The following is a 13,875-nucleotide window of genomic DNA, read 5'->3' on the forward strand; positions in this document are numbered from 1 at the left end:
CCTCACCAATGTCGAATAAAGGGGAACAATCACGTTCCTCAATCTGCTGGCAATGCCCCTACTTATACAGCCCAAAATGCTGTTAGCCTTCTTGGCAACAAGAGCACACTGTTGACTCATATCCAGCTTCTCGTCCACTGTGACCCCTAGGTCCTTTTCTGCAGAACTGCTACCTAGCCATTCAGTCCCTAGTCTGTAGCAGTGCATGGGATTCTTCCGTCCTTAGTGCAGGACTCTGATACTTGACACCATGCAAGGCACTGCATTTAGGGGGTTCCTCCACATTGTATGGAATGGAAATCTATCAACCTCATGAAGAGACATGCATCCGACGAAGTGGGCATTCACCCATGAAAGCTTATGCTCCAATACATCTGTTAGTCTTAAAGGTGCCACAGGACTCTCTGTTGCTTTTTACAGATCCAGACTAACACGGCTACCCCTCTGATACTTAACAAAAAGGTGTTTCTCTGTGGGACAAAAGGTGTTCAAAAAGGTGAAGTCCAACAGGAGAGCAAAGAAATGGCAACTTTTGTGGGCATTGCTGGTGAATTTGGTGACAATCCAAATAGTGAATGGTGTTGTACCTCAAATGTTTTGAGCAATTTGTAAACTGCAACATCATTCCAAATGAATGAGTTTCAACCTTGCTGACAGTGATGGGTCTGAAGGTATATGAACTGCTATTATCTTCAACTGTATCTGGAACCGCTACGTTCACAGCATTTTTCTTCTACCCCATCAATGATAGCAGAACATTATTGGTTCCATCAAAGAAGTGGAGAGTTGGTAGCATAGTTTGTTGCTGTTCTAAGGAAGTTGTTCGAGCATTGTCAGTTTGGGTAAACATTAAGTGATGCCCTGATTGATCAATTATTCTCTGGATTAAGCAATGATCCAATTTGGAAGATGTTACTGATTGTATCAATGCTTACATTCAAGAAGGCTGTTGAAGTATCAATTGCAATGGAAACTGCAGTGAAGAAGTCTCTGGAATTTAGTGTGAACCAAGAAGTTCATCTCATGAATCGGTGAGACAGAAGACCACAGGAATGGAAGGAATTTCCATGTGGCCATTGTGCACAAACTACATACACTGAGAAGGATTGCTGGCCATACCAGTTTATTTGCAGAAAGTTCCAGAAGAAAAAGAGATGTTGCCATGACCGGTTGCTCAGCTCAGCGACCAACACAGAGTAACCATCCATCCAAGAAGGCACCTATGAAGATTGAACCTAAGAAAGGATGGAATTCGGGAATTCATAATGTGGAAAAAGATGAGCTCTAGTGACAATGACCGAGACCTAGCATTACATTTTGTTATCAGAAGCTGGAGTCAGCGATGGCATCTGGGTCATACCTTTGATCAAAGGAGTTCATACAAGAATGGAGCATGATACTGAAGCTCCCATCTCACTGATTTCTGCGTCTACCTATCACCAGACTTTGTCACTAGTTCTTCTGGAATCAACTTACACAGTTCTGCAGACTTACACTGGGGAAAAGTTTGGTCCCAAAAGCGGTACTCCAGGTAAAGTTTCAACTAGATGGACAATTAGTTGTTTTACACTTTTACAATACGTCATGGAAAGAAAGTATCCACTATTATTTGGTAGATCTTGGCTTGAAACACACTCAGTGTGAGTTGGATTGAGATCCAGGCGATCATGAAAGCACCTCAAAATCTTCAAAAAGAACAAGGAGTATTTGTGGCACCTTAGGGGGTTTTAGCCCACGAAAGCTTATTAATAAGACTAAAAATAAATTTGTTAGTCTCTAAGGTGCCACAAGTACACCTCGTTCTTTTTGCTGATACAGACTAACACGACTACCATTCTGAAACCTATCAAAATCTTCAGGAAATATTTGACAGACATTCTAAAGTTTTTGAAAAAGAACTTGTACAGATGAGCAACATGTCAGTGAAGCTCACTGTTAAGTGTTACAGCCAGCCAAAATACTGCCAGTGCAGAGTTGTGCCTTATGCTCTGAAGCCTCTGGTGGAGGCTAATTTGGACTGTTGAGTGAGAATATTGGAATCTTGTCACTGGTTTCACACAGTGAGTGGGCTATACCCATTGTACCAGTGATCAAGAAGGATGGCTCAGGTCAAATTTGTGGAGATTTCAAAGTGATGCTGAATCCAGTTTTATGTGCAGACCAGTATCCACTACCTTCTATTGAAGATTTGTTCACTACTCTTAGTGGAGGACTTTGTTTCAATAATTTGGATTTGCTCAATGCATACCTACAAATAGAAATTGATGCAGCTTCTCACAGTCAACACACAAAAAAGGTTTATTTTGTTACAACAGGTGGCTTTCTGGTATCACATCAACACCTGCCCTGTTCCAGAAAGCCATGGATGAGATCCTGAAGGACTGAATGGCATACAGTGTTATTTGGACAATGTCTTTGTTACAGGAAATGATCAAGAGCGCTTTTTGCTTTTTTCCATTTATATTTGGCAAAAATTTCTTTTGGATGCAGACCTGTCACAGTCTTTTGTGTAGAGACACAGGAAACCATGGCAGGTCACTTCTAGAACAGATTACTGCAATGTGCTCTGTACAGCTACTCCTGAGAACCACTTAGAACGTTCATCTGGTACAGAGTGACTGCCCATTTACTTCTCATTGGAAGCATGCTATGCTTGTGCTCCACAGATTGCACTGACTTCGAGTTTGTTTCCAAGTGACCCAGCCCTAAATGGTTTAGGTCCTGGCTTCCCCTCTCCCTGTAGGATATCTCAGCACTTGACATGCTAGACACATGTCCTCCAGGTCAAACAGGACAGGGCTGGTGACAGGACATTTTCAATTAAAGGCATTTTACACTAGAATTTACTACTGCCACCATTTTGATCCAGTGGAGCTGAGCCAAGCCATTGACCTTCAGGGCAAGCTAGGAGTCTTATCTATTTCTCTAGACCTTTCTGAGGGGGTGGGTGGTTAAGTGGGTGAGAGTGAATTGAAAGGAGAAGAGTTGTGGTCCTAAAGGGCTGGGTAGGTATTAATGTAACATTCTTTATGTATGTTTATGTTATGTAAGCACTTAGAGCAATGAATAGGGGATTTTAGCAATATATACATAAAGGCGCTAAGCCAAGACCACGTGCAGAATGTACAAGGATGGCCTGAAACTGCTTGCTTCATATGTTACAAGTATTGGGGATTGCCTTCTCTCTGGTTTAGTTGAAGGACCTGCTTGATGTCTCTGAGCATGTTAGTGAACTTTTTGCACCTTAATTTAAAGGGTGGAGATGTGAATCTTTAGCAAAGATATCCTCTGTCCAGAATGCTAAGTATACTTTTGTGACAATGTAGCCCTGTGTCCACACGCTATACACTGTTGTAATAAATGATGTACAAAGTATGCCTCAAGAGATATAACACTGGTCTACAATTTTTGAGAAGTCGTCTGCTTCAGAGATAAAATGTGCTATTTATTATGTATTTTGATGGGCTGAATTCAAATATGACAATTAAAACAACTGATTGGCTACTGTTTCTAAGATATTTAAGTTTTTACATTTTATGTCTATGTATATTGTGTAGATAGTAGAGTTCTAATCATAAATTGTAAACCTCGGTCTTTTCATGTGTTTATGATTGCTTTACATGATATTGCACCTGTCCTGTTTATGTAACACTTTAAAAATCAGCAAAAGGGTTATATAAATAACATTTATTATGAAACAAAAGGCAAAAAACTATTATGTACATAGGTTAGTCCTATTCAGTGTCTACTCGGCGCTTCTTGGCTTGTCTCTTGTATTCAACAAAGACACCTTCCTTTATCTTAGGGGCTTCACTTAACCTTAGAAATTTTCCATGGAGGTACTTGAAAGCTGCTTGTGTTTTGTCAATGGTCTTGACAAAGTTCTTCATCAGACCCAGCTTGATGTGTAAGGGTGGTAACAAAATCTTCCTTGATTCAACAAGTGGTGGATGCTGAACACTTTTCCTCCCAGGCTCCAATGACTATCGGAGTGGCCAATCTTTCTTGATGTAGTGGGAATCTCTTGCACGACTATCCCGTTCGCAGAGAAAACAGCAGTACTTTGTGTATCCAGTCTGCAGACCAAGCAAGAGAGCAACAACCTTCAAATCGCCACAAAGCTGCCACTGATGTTAGTCATAGTTTATGCACCTCAAAAGTTGTTTCATGTTGTCATAGGTTTCCTTCATATGGACTGCATGACCAACTGGAATTGATGGCAAAACATTGCCATTATGGAATAGAACAACTTTAAGACTCATCTTCGATGAATCAATGAACAGTCTCCACTCATCTGGATCGTGAACGATGTTGAGGACTGCCATCACACCATCGATGTTGTTGCAGGCTACAAGATCACCTTCCATGAAGAAGAATGGACAAGATCCTTTTGACGGTCACGGAACATGGAAACCCTAACATCACCTGCCAGGAGATTCCACTGCTGTAGTCTGGAGCCCAACAGCTCTGCCTTACTCTTGGGTAGTTCCAAATCCTTGACAAGGTCATTCAGTTCACCTTGTGTTATGAGGTGTGGTTCAGAGGAGGAGGATGGGAGAAAATGTGGGTCCTGTGACATTGATGGTTCAGGACCAGAAGTTTCATCCTCTTCCTCGTCTGACTCAAGTGAGAATGATACTGGTGCATCAGGAACCGGCAGTCCTTCTCCGTGTGGCACTGGGCGTATAGCTGATGGAATGTTTGGATAATGCACAGTCCACTTTTGCTTCTTTGACACACCTTTCCCAACTGGAGGCACCATGCAGAAGTAACAATTGCTGGTATGATCTGTTGGCTCTCTCCAAATCACTGGCACTGCAAAAGGCATAGATTTCGTATTCCTGTTCAACCACTGGCGAAGATTTGTTGCACAAGTGTTGCAGCATATGTGTGGGTCCCACCTCTTGTCCTGATCTCCAATTTTGCAGCCAAAATAAAGGTGATAGCCTTTCTTAACCATAGTGGTTATACTGCGCTTTTGTGATGCAAAAGTCACTTCACCACAAACATAGCAGAAGTTATCTGCACTGTTCACACAAGTACGACGCATCTCTGCTCACTTTGGCTAAACAGAAATGTGTCCCTTTGCAAAATCAAACACTGACAAATAAGAGAGCACAAGACTGTATGATTTCTAGAGCTGATATAGGGCAATTTGTTCAGCAGAGTGATGTAAGCTTCGTTATGATTGCATCATCCATGACTTCTAGGAATAACATGATGCAATTCATATCATGTATGACGCAATACCAGCTTCAGATTGCATCATTCATTGTTTTGCCTAAAAAGCAAGTACTGTCCAAATCCAGTCATAGATTTAATCATAGATCCAGTCAAAGATGTATTTTAGTCATTTCTGGTTTAAATTGAGATCCCTTCCCTTTATAACTCACTTATCCTCCGCCATTCCCAAGTCAAGGGTCGTATATACTGACCCAATAGCATATCTTGAAAACTAGAGCCAATCAACAATTTTAAGCATCATTTTCGTTCTCAGTGACCCAGAATTAGTACAGTTTGACTACATTTATTTCAGAAGCATTTTGGCTGTAGAGCAGTGATTTGAAAACTCATAATTTGCTGGTCAATGTTGCCCTGATAAAATGTGTGGCAATATTGTATGTAGAGTTATAAGGTTTCTCTGTATAATGTTGTTAATATGTTCCAAACCACAGCAGAAGTTGGCAAACAGGCCTGTCTGAAACAAAGGAATGTGTGCACTGCTTAATTTGCATTTAAGTAGTAAACAGAGTCATCAAGCAGGAAGGGTAGACAAAGAAACTCCAAACAAGTGAGGAAAAGTAACAGGGAACATCCTTCTCCGTAGACTTTTATCTCCAGAATCTCAGCTGGAAATGTTTATCTAAAAAGGAGAGCCAGACACCCCAACGCACCCCTTCCTCTCTGTCCATCAATTCATGTTCCAGAGGTGAGAAAGAAGCACCTATTGAACTGGAAAAGGGGTCCTGGCGTAAGCAGTTTGGTCAGTAAGACTGATGAGAGTATGTGATGAGAAAAACTTTGCTTTGAATTTAACATAGTTTATGTTAAGCATCAGTTGCACTTTATTTTTCTTGTAACCGTTTCTGACTTTTATGTCTCATTACTTGCAGTCACTTAAAATCTCCCTTTGTAGTTAATAAACTTGGTTTGTTTGTTCTAATCCAGTATGTTTAAATTGAAGTGTCTGGGAAACCCCATTTGGGCTAACAAGGTGGCATGTGCATATTATTTCTGTTAAAGAAATATGGACTTTATATGAATTTGTACTGCTTAGGAGAGGGCTGGGCAATTCAAGACGTACATTTCTGGGGGGAAATCTGAGACTGGGATTGTGTAGGGGTCACCTTACATTATAACCAAGGCTGGTAAGAGCAAAGGTATGGCTGGCTGGCTGCAGCACACACAGATGTAGCTGGGAGTGACTTGCATGCTGGAAGCTGTTTGTGAGCAGTCCAGGGTGGAAGCTACAGCAGTAAAGCATTGTAAAGGGCACCCTAAGTGAGAGGGCACGGGTGACATAGCTGCTCATTAGTTTGGATTGTACCCTAGGTATGTCACAACATTGGAATAGGTGTTAAAAAAAAAACCCAACAGTTTTTAAGCTGTCTAAAAATCCCTTTCTCTCCTAATTGTTTGGGGTTTTTTTTGCGGGGGGAGAGGTTTTTTGCGCGGGAGGTTGAGGTTTTTTTTCTTTCAGTCTTTTTTACTCTTGTGATATGGTCATTTCCTTAGTTCTCCAGTTCACATTAGGGAATTCTACCAACCATGTTTAAATGACATGGCAGTAAAAACCCCATAAGCCACTGGAGTCTTGTCTAAAAGAGAGGCCGCACCACCAGCGCAGCTGAACTGGTGGTATCATCAGACGGAATTTTTTTACTATAATTCTCTAGTGCAGAAAGCCTTTCAGAGTAGATCAGCCTAAATTTCTAATGTAAAAACGAGCAGGACGATTTTTTTTTTAAACTTTCAGTTCTTTATACATCATAAAGAAGCAAAAAAGGGTACAAGCCCAAATATTTTTTCTGTTGTAGGCTGCCTTTAAGAAGGAAGTTTAAAGTTTTTTGTGTTTAATTTCTCTGGAAGATAGGAATTACTTTAAATTTGGGAGGCATTATAATAAACAATTTTAATGACAGACGATTATTCTGTTGGGCTGTGACTTGTACAGAGGTCTCTCATGCTCTGCCTGTGTTTTTCCCCCCCTTGTCTTTTTAATCAGATCTCTTGTATGGAGCTGCCAGAGGAGCTGCAGCAGCTGGCAGATTTCCAAAAGTTGCGAAGAGAGAAAGCATTAAAAAAGTACAAGGTAAATGAGGAGGGTCTCCTGATCATACCACCACTGGAATCCAAAGGAAAGAAGGCAGCAGAGGTAGAAGAAAAACAAGGACAGGATAGTTGTTGGCTTTCTTCTAATGGAGCAGCCTTACAAAAGACATCCTTCCATCCCCAAGATCCACTTCATCAAAATGATGATGAGCAGAAGCAAGTGGTAGATCACTGGGAAAATAAAAAGTCTAGCATCAGCTATAAAAATCCATCCTTTGAAATGGAGGCAGGAGCAAGAGACTTGGTCAGCTGGAACTCTGCATCAGAAAACACCCAAGCAATGGGGAAGGGATTCTCTCCAGAGCAGAAACCTCACACACAGGCTGCTGGATCTTTACAAGAAGAGAGAAGTCTATTGTTCACGAGAAACCAGGATGAAGACTTATTTTGTGCAAAGCATAGCACTATTGTGTCTGCCTCTACTCCTCCAAAAATTAGAAATTCTCTTCAAGATTCATTTCAGGTTCCACAGCAGCCCTCACTTTCTGTACTGCCTCCTTGCCCAGTCCTAGAGACTGTTGGTTTGTGGCAGAACCCATCCTTGAAGATGACCCAGACCTATATTTCCAATTTCCCAGTAAGGCCAGAAAGGGGAGGGAGTTCAGCAGTTCGCTTTGCCTTCCCTTCAGGTCTCAGCTGCCGGATGCCAGCACCAAGCCCTGCAGGAAAATAGCAGAGCTATTTTCATTACTCTTTCAAAAAAAGAAAAGATAATTGTCTCCACCGTCCTGTCAGTACAAGTGTCTTCAAGAATGTTTAGGTATTGGAGAAAAGTATTTCATTTCTGTTCCCCACTTGTTGAAATAGTTCTACAGAACTCTCACCCAGTTCCAGCAAAGCTTCTGTAGTGCAGACGAGGCCCTACTGTAGATATAGCTTGCTGGTATAGTTTATATCAGTCCCCTGAACTAAGTAAGCTATAACAGCAAAAGCACTCTTGCGCCGGTATAACTGCATTTTACCTAGGACTTTTGCTGGTATAAAAAAATCACATCCCTAGATGATATTACTGTATCTGCAAAAATTTCTAGTGTAGACCTGACCTAAGTGTGACAACACTGATGTAGACTTAGCTCCATCATTTTCGCAAACTGATAAAGTAACAGCTGTGTAGCATGGGATTGCTCAAGATTGTCCATGATTTGGTAAATACATATAATTAAGTATTGCTTGGTCAGCACTCTTGATATTTTGGAAGAGAAAGTCACCTCATTCCATTGGGAGTGGGGGGAGAAATGGGGAGGTTGTGTTGTGAAGTTTTGTGGCTGGTTGTCTGCAGTAAGATTTCACTGAGCACTAACAGTGTACGTAATAGGGAGGAGGTATGGTTCTCTGCCCCAAGAAGATTGCACTCTTGTGGTCCCCTCATTCTTAGATTGCAGAGTTTCATTAATTAAATGTGAGGCTGTTTCACTATCATATGGAATCCAGGGTTTGTGCTTTTGAATGTATACAAATACTTGTTTGAGTTGTGTTGACTGGGACACAAACTGTTGAGCCATTGATTTCCAGTTGTCAGCCTGTGATGTATATGTGCATTTTTGAAGTATTCTTGCCAGGGAAAACAAACTCCAGATATTTTTACAAACAATACTAAACTAGCAGTTCTGAAATAGGACTTTCTTTTGGTACTGGCTTACTTTTTTTTCATTGTTGTGGGGAAGGTGTTTCAGAGGTGGATCATGCTCCCTATATCAGTGCATTTTGGGGGCTAAAGAGAGACAAGCTTCCACAAGTTCTCTGAAACATTTACATTATTCTGTATTGAAGAAAAAAATCCAGGTTCTGCTGTCATGGTTTAAATAAAAAAATAAAACCAGTTTGAAACAAGCATTTTAATTTTTTTTAGTTTTTTAAACTTAAACTCAAGGCTCTGAAAACCAGACACTACAGAGTTAAGGTGAACACCCACCTAACCTTTACTCTGGAGCTGGCAGTAACCACTGGGAATAATCTGCATGCACGCAAGCTGTGTTCATTATATTATAAGTTGCTGTATTGAATAATGGAGGGATGAGTTGGAGAAGTTTGGCTGAGCGGTGAGATGAGGCAACTGGGGGAAGAGAGGGTGTCCTGCCTCTCTGAGGGGGTTTGCTGAGTGCTCTGCCTGACCCTTGCCCCATGTGTGTGATAAAAGGAAACAGATGCATATGTCCCCTGCGGGCTGCAGTTTAGTATCTCTAGAATGGTGGCAATTACTCAAGCACATACTAGCTTGCATAACAGTAGCAGTGAAGCTTCAGCAGCTCCCACCTGGATATGTACTTAAGTTGCTAGCTTGTGCTGCCATCCCTGCTAGGGTGGCTCCACTGCTATTGGTATTTGAGCTAACTAAATCAAAGCTGACTTGGGTATGTCAATGCATGCTGTTTGCAGTGTAGACATACCCACAGTAGGGCAGGTCTTCCCCAGTTACTAGCTCTCTGGGGGTGAGGATCCCCTGAATGCCAACACACACAGGAGGCAGGAAGAGGAGTTAGGGCTCCACACATTGCAGCTGATTGGAGGAGATTGGAGAGGGGCTCATAACTCCTGGAGGTGCAGCATCCTCCAGCTCCAGGCTCATATGGGAGTTTAGGGAGAGGGGCTCAGACTTCCTCCAGAGGGGCAGGCCCCCTCAAGATCTTGGCTCACCTATGAGGGGCAGGGAGCGAGGCTGGACCTGCCAAAGGGGCATTGATGAATCAGTGCTGGAACTGTGCTATAATAATCCCACAGGTGGAAAAGTAAACACATACCTAGCAATCATTCTCACATATCTGCACAGAGCATGTGTAATTTATTATCTTTCAGAAAATAGCGGCTCTTCTAAATTAGCAGGGCAAATTTCCCAAAGAGAAAAATAGTAGCAACATACCTATGGGTCATTCTCAGATTTCTGCTAACCAAAGGGTTCATGTTTACATTGCATGTGTGTAGCTCCAGTTCCATGGACAGCACATCCCCTTGAGCCACACATGTAATGTGAAAATGGAAGGCTGGAAACCCTCTTGGCTAGTCTTTCTGCATGTGTGCTTTTCAATTGCTTTGGTGTGTGAGTGTTTGGCATGTACTATTCTAGAGAGGTAAACTGTTTCTTTGATAAATATTTCAACATTGCTTCCCAAAGGGGCAGCAGGTGACATGCACTAGCTAAGATAAATGTTGCATAACTGAGATCTGTTGGGGGAGGATCAGAGCCATGATTTGAGGCCCGAATGTGTGTGTATGGGCGGAGGCGAGGCGGGAATTGATAAACTATTGATATTGTGAAATGCTCTTCTTTTCCAGGGCCTGTATTTCGGGAACCCCTTGCTCAAATGACCCAAAATTTAGACCACTAACCCTACTCCACACCCTCATGAGGCACAGCAAATTTCAAGATAATATTTAAACAGAAAGGGCATCTCAACCATTACTATAACAAAGCCGATGCTGCACAATAATAAAATAAATTAAAAAAAAACATAATTCAGGGGTCTTTCTATTAACACGCTCTTGATTGGATAGAAGTTTGAGGAAAAGTGGGAGGCATGATATTCAAGCAGGCCTTCCCTTGTTGCAATGGGGGAACTTTGCATAGCCATATACTCCTAACTGGAGTTAGGTCGGGAGAGGCACAGAGGAACAGAAACCAATGAACTATGATGTCCAGAGGACTCCCAGACCAATCCTCCCCTTGTTGCAGTGTGTGGACTTTTATATGCATGCACACCTCATTGGATTGAACTCTGGGCAGGCTGGCACTTAGCACTGCATCTACAAGCATTCTACAAGCATCAGCATTCATTAACCTCCACAACAACCCAGGAGAGTGGTAAATATTATCCCTATTTTAATAACAGGGAAGCTAAAGCGCAGAGAGGCCAAGAGGCTTCCCCAAAACTAGATAGGGAGTTAGCTATGGAACTCTGCGGGAGATATACCATTCTTGAGACACAGCTCTTGAGGCATTTACAAGTGCCTCAGTGGTTTATAATATCACTTGGCTGCAGCCCTCACCACCTGCGATTTTTAAGAAGATAAATTTAAATAGCAAAGTATTTTTGTTGAAGGTTAGCACAAATCCTTGGCTTGGGCCTTTCTAAGTAGTAGGGCCATATATTAAAGGTAAAAGAACCATGTTATAGAAACTGATAGATGCACTCTATAACAAAGTCACAAATAAAATTGTTTCTTAAGTTACATTCAATTCATGTTTATTTGGTCTGCTTAATACTTAGTATAAGATACTTTTTAAAAATAAATACATCAAAAACCTGTAAGGAGTTCAGTATCATGGCAACAAGCCTAGTATAAAAATGTAGAATGCAGTTTGTGAACCCTCTGTGGACTTATTTGAGATCATGGCAACCATGAATTAATTAGAAAATCCTAAAATAATGTGACTACTGCAGCTGTTGATCACTCTTGTGTACAGAATATTTTGAATGTGGTCTGTACACATTTTAGATAGCCTGCATTCTTCCTGCTCAAAATCCTGGAATTGTTTACTAGTCTCTTCAGGACATCCTTTGGCTCTGATGGTGACAATTCCTGAAGCAACCAATCTTTCCTGAAGCAGTTGAGTGGCCCACTTGTGAGACCTGATCCTTCATTTTGGCATACAGTAAGGAAGGACTGAAGGAGGTGTAGAATGGATGGAAAAGGAGTACAGGGAATATGTATTGCAGATATGATTAGTTGGAAGTAGGCCCACAACAAGGTAGTAGTACAGCTGGCCTGCTTTCTTCTGAAAAGGCACTACAATGTGTGCTTGCTGTGGTGCAGAGACCATCCCTGCTTCTGAGTAGCAGTAACAAAAGAGCTCAACTGCAGTGTCTTGTCCAGGGATTCTAGAAATCCATTTGCCCCAGAAAAATGCAGGATTTGCATTTTTACAGAGAATCTTTAGTTTTTACATTTTGTGAACAAATAAAAACAGGTTTCAGAGTAGCAGCCATGTTAGTCTGTATCCGCAAAAAGAACAGGAGTACTTGTGGCACCTTAGAGACTAACAGATTTATTAGTGCATAAGCTTTCATGGACTACAGCCTACTTATGCATCCGAAGAAGTGAGCTGTAGTCCACGAAAGCTTATGCTCTAATAAATCTGTTAGTCTCTAAGGTGCCACAAGTACTCCTGTTCTTTTTGCAAATAAAAACATATTAGCTATTAACGGAATTTTACTGAAAGTACTGGTGTCACTTACGCAATGCACACAACCTTCCCCCTTTGTGGTTGATTTTTGAATGCGCTTTAAATGTACATAGCTAAACATACTCCAATAAAGTGCTTCTGGTGTATAGAGGTTACTCAATGGTGTGTAGGAGTTTGTGTTTTAATGCATCTCAAATTTCACTTCAGCCTCCAGACATAATGAAAGTTATGGAAAGATGCCGAAAACTTTAAAGATCACCCTAAACATTGTGTCACTGAGTTTGGCAAGGACAAATTTCACATTGATAGTAATATGCTATTCTCTACTGTATGCAGCAAGGCTGTAATTGATATTTGAAGGCGACACTTGTAGAACACACGGAAAGCGTTAAACATAAACTGAATTAAAAGAAATGAAAACAAAACACAAACAGCATGGCCATTGACAACAGTAAAGAAACAATGCACTGTGACTGGATCATTCTATTAATTGTATTTTATTATGATCATTGGCACTGGTAGGTTTTGAACTAGCTTAAAAATTGGAAATATATTAATAAAACATTGTGTTAAATTGATACCTATGTATATTGTGACTAGAGAAACTAAAGTTCAGCATTTCATTTTAATTGTAGAAAAATGCAGATTTGTATGGTTTTTTTTATCAGAGAATTTTGGGGGTTTTATCACAGAAAACTAGGATCCCTGCTTAAGTCCCACTGCTGCTCCCCCAACTTGTCACCTGGCTCTTCCTACTATCCATCTTGCCTCACACCTTCATCAGCCACACAGGCAAACTAAGGCTAGGGAAAAACCCTCTGAGTGCTGCCTGCTGCATACCAGGGATAAGAATTTACAACCCTTTCCCATACTTGGGCAGGGGAAGATATGATCTCTTGAGATGTCCTCCCTCCATTGTAGCAAGAGAACAAAGAATGCTGAAGGAAGAATCTCCCTCCCAACTAAGGGAGGTGAAGAGCAACACCCTTGTCCCTTCTAGAGCATGATAAAGGACTCTGGCCAGCATTCCTTCATCTCAGTGCATGGCTTCTGGTGCTGACAAACCCTTGGAGGTTTTTAAGGTCAGGCTTGACAAAGCCCTGGCTAGGATGATTTAGTTGGGAATTGGTCCTGCCTTGAGCAGGGGGTTGGACTAGATGACCTCCTGAGGTCCCTTCCAACCCTGATATTCTATGATTCTATGACACCCCTCTGACCTCATATACACAGAAAGTTTTACTAGTTATACTGGGATAGTTGTGTAGACACTTATTCTGGTACAAAAGGAGCTTTTCATTTTAGTTTAAACCCTTTCCCATGCAACATGCTGAAGTGGGAAAGAAACCCTCATATCAGAATAAGTGTGTCCACAGGGTGGGGGTTATACCAGTACCTGTACAACTATATTGGTATAACTGGTAAAA

The 13,875-nt window shown here is 41.4% G+C and overlaps 1 protein-coding gene across 11 annotated transcripts in view; it reads left to right on the forward strand.

The window, feature by feature from the left end:
- The window catches only part of EXD1 (exonuclease 3'-5' domain containing 1), a 42,142-nt gene extending 32,989 nt beyond the window's left edge, over positions 1-9,153 (forward strand). For all 11 annotated transcript variants that reach the window (XM_054025424.1, XM_054025423.1, XM_054025428.1 and 8 more), the window contains one exon: positions 7,226-9,153. In XM_054025424.1, coding sequence (XP_053881399.1) covers positions 7,226-8,005 — 780 coding nt within the window. In that variant the 3' untranslated portion in view covers positions 8,006-9,153. The remainder of the gene's footprint in view (positions 1-7,225) is intronic.
- The last annotated feature ends 4,722 nt before the right edge of the window (positions 9,154-13,875 follow it).

This window comes from Malaclemys terrapin, chromosome 4 (assembly GCF_027887155.1).
Source record: "Malaclemys terrapin pileata isolate rMalTer1 chromosome 4, rMalTer1.hap1, whole genome shotgun sequence".
Classification (NCBI taxonomy): domain Eukaryota; kingdom Metazoa; phylum Chordata; order Testudines; family Emydidae; genus Malaclemys; species Malaclemys terrapin.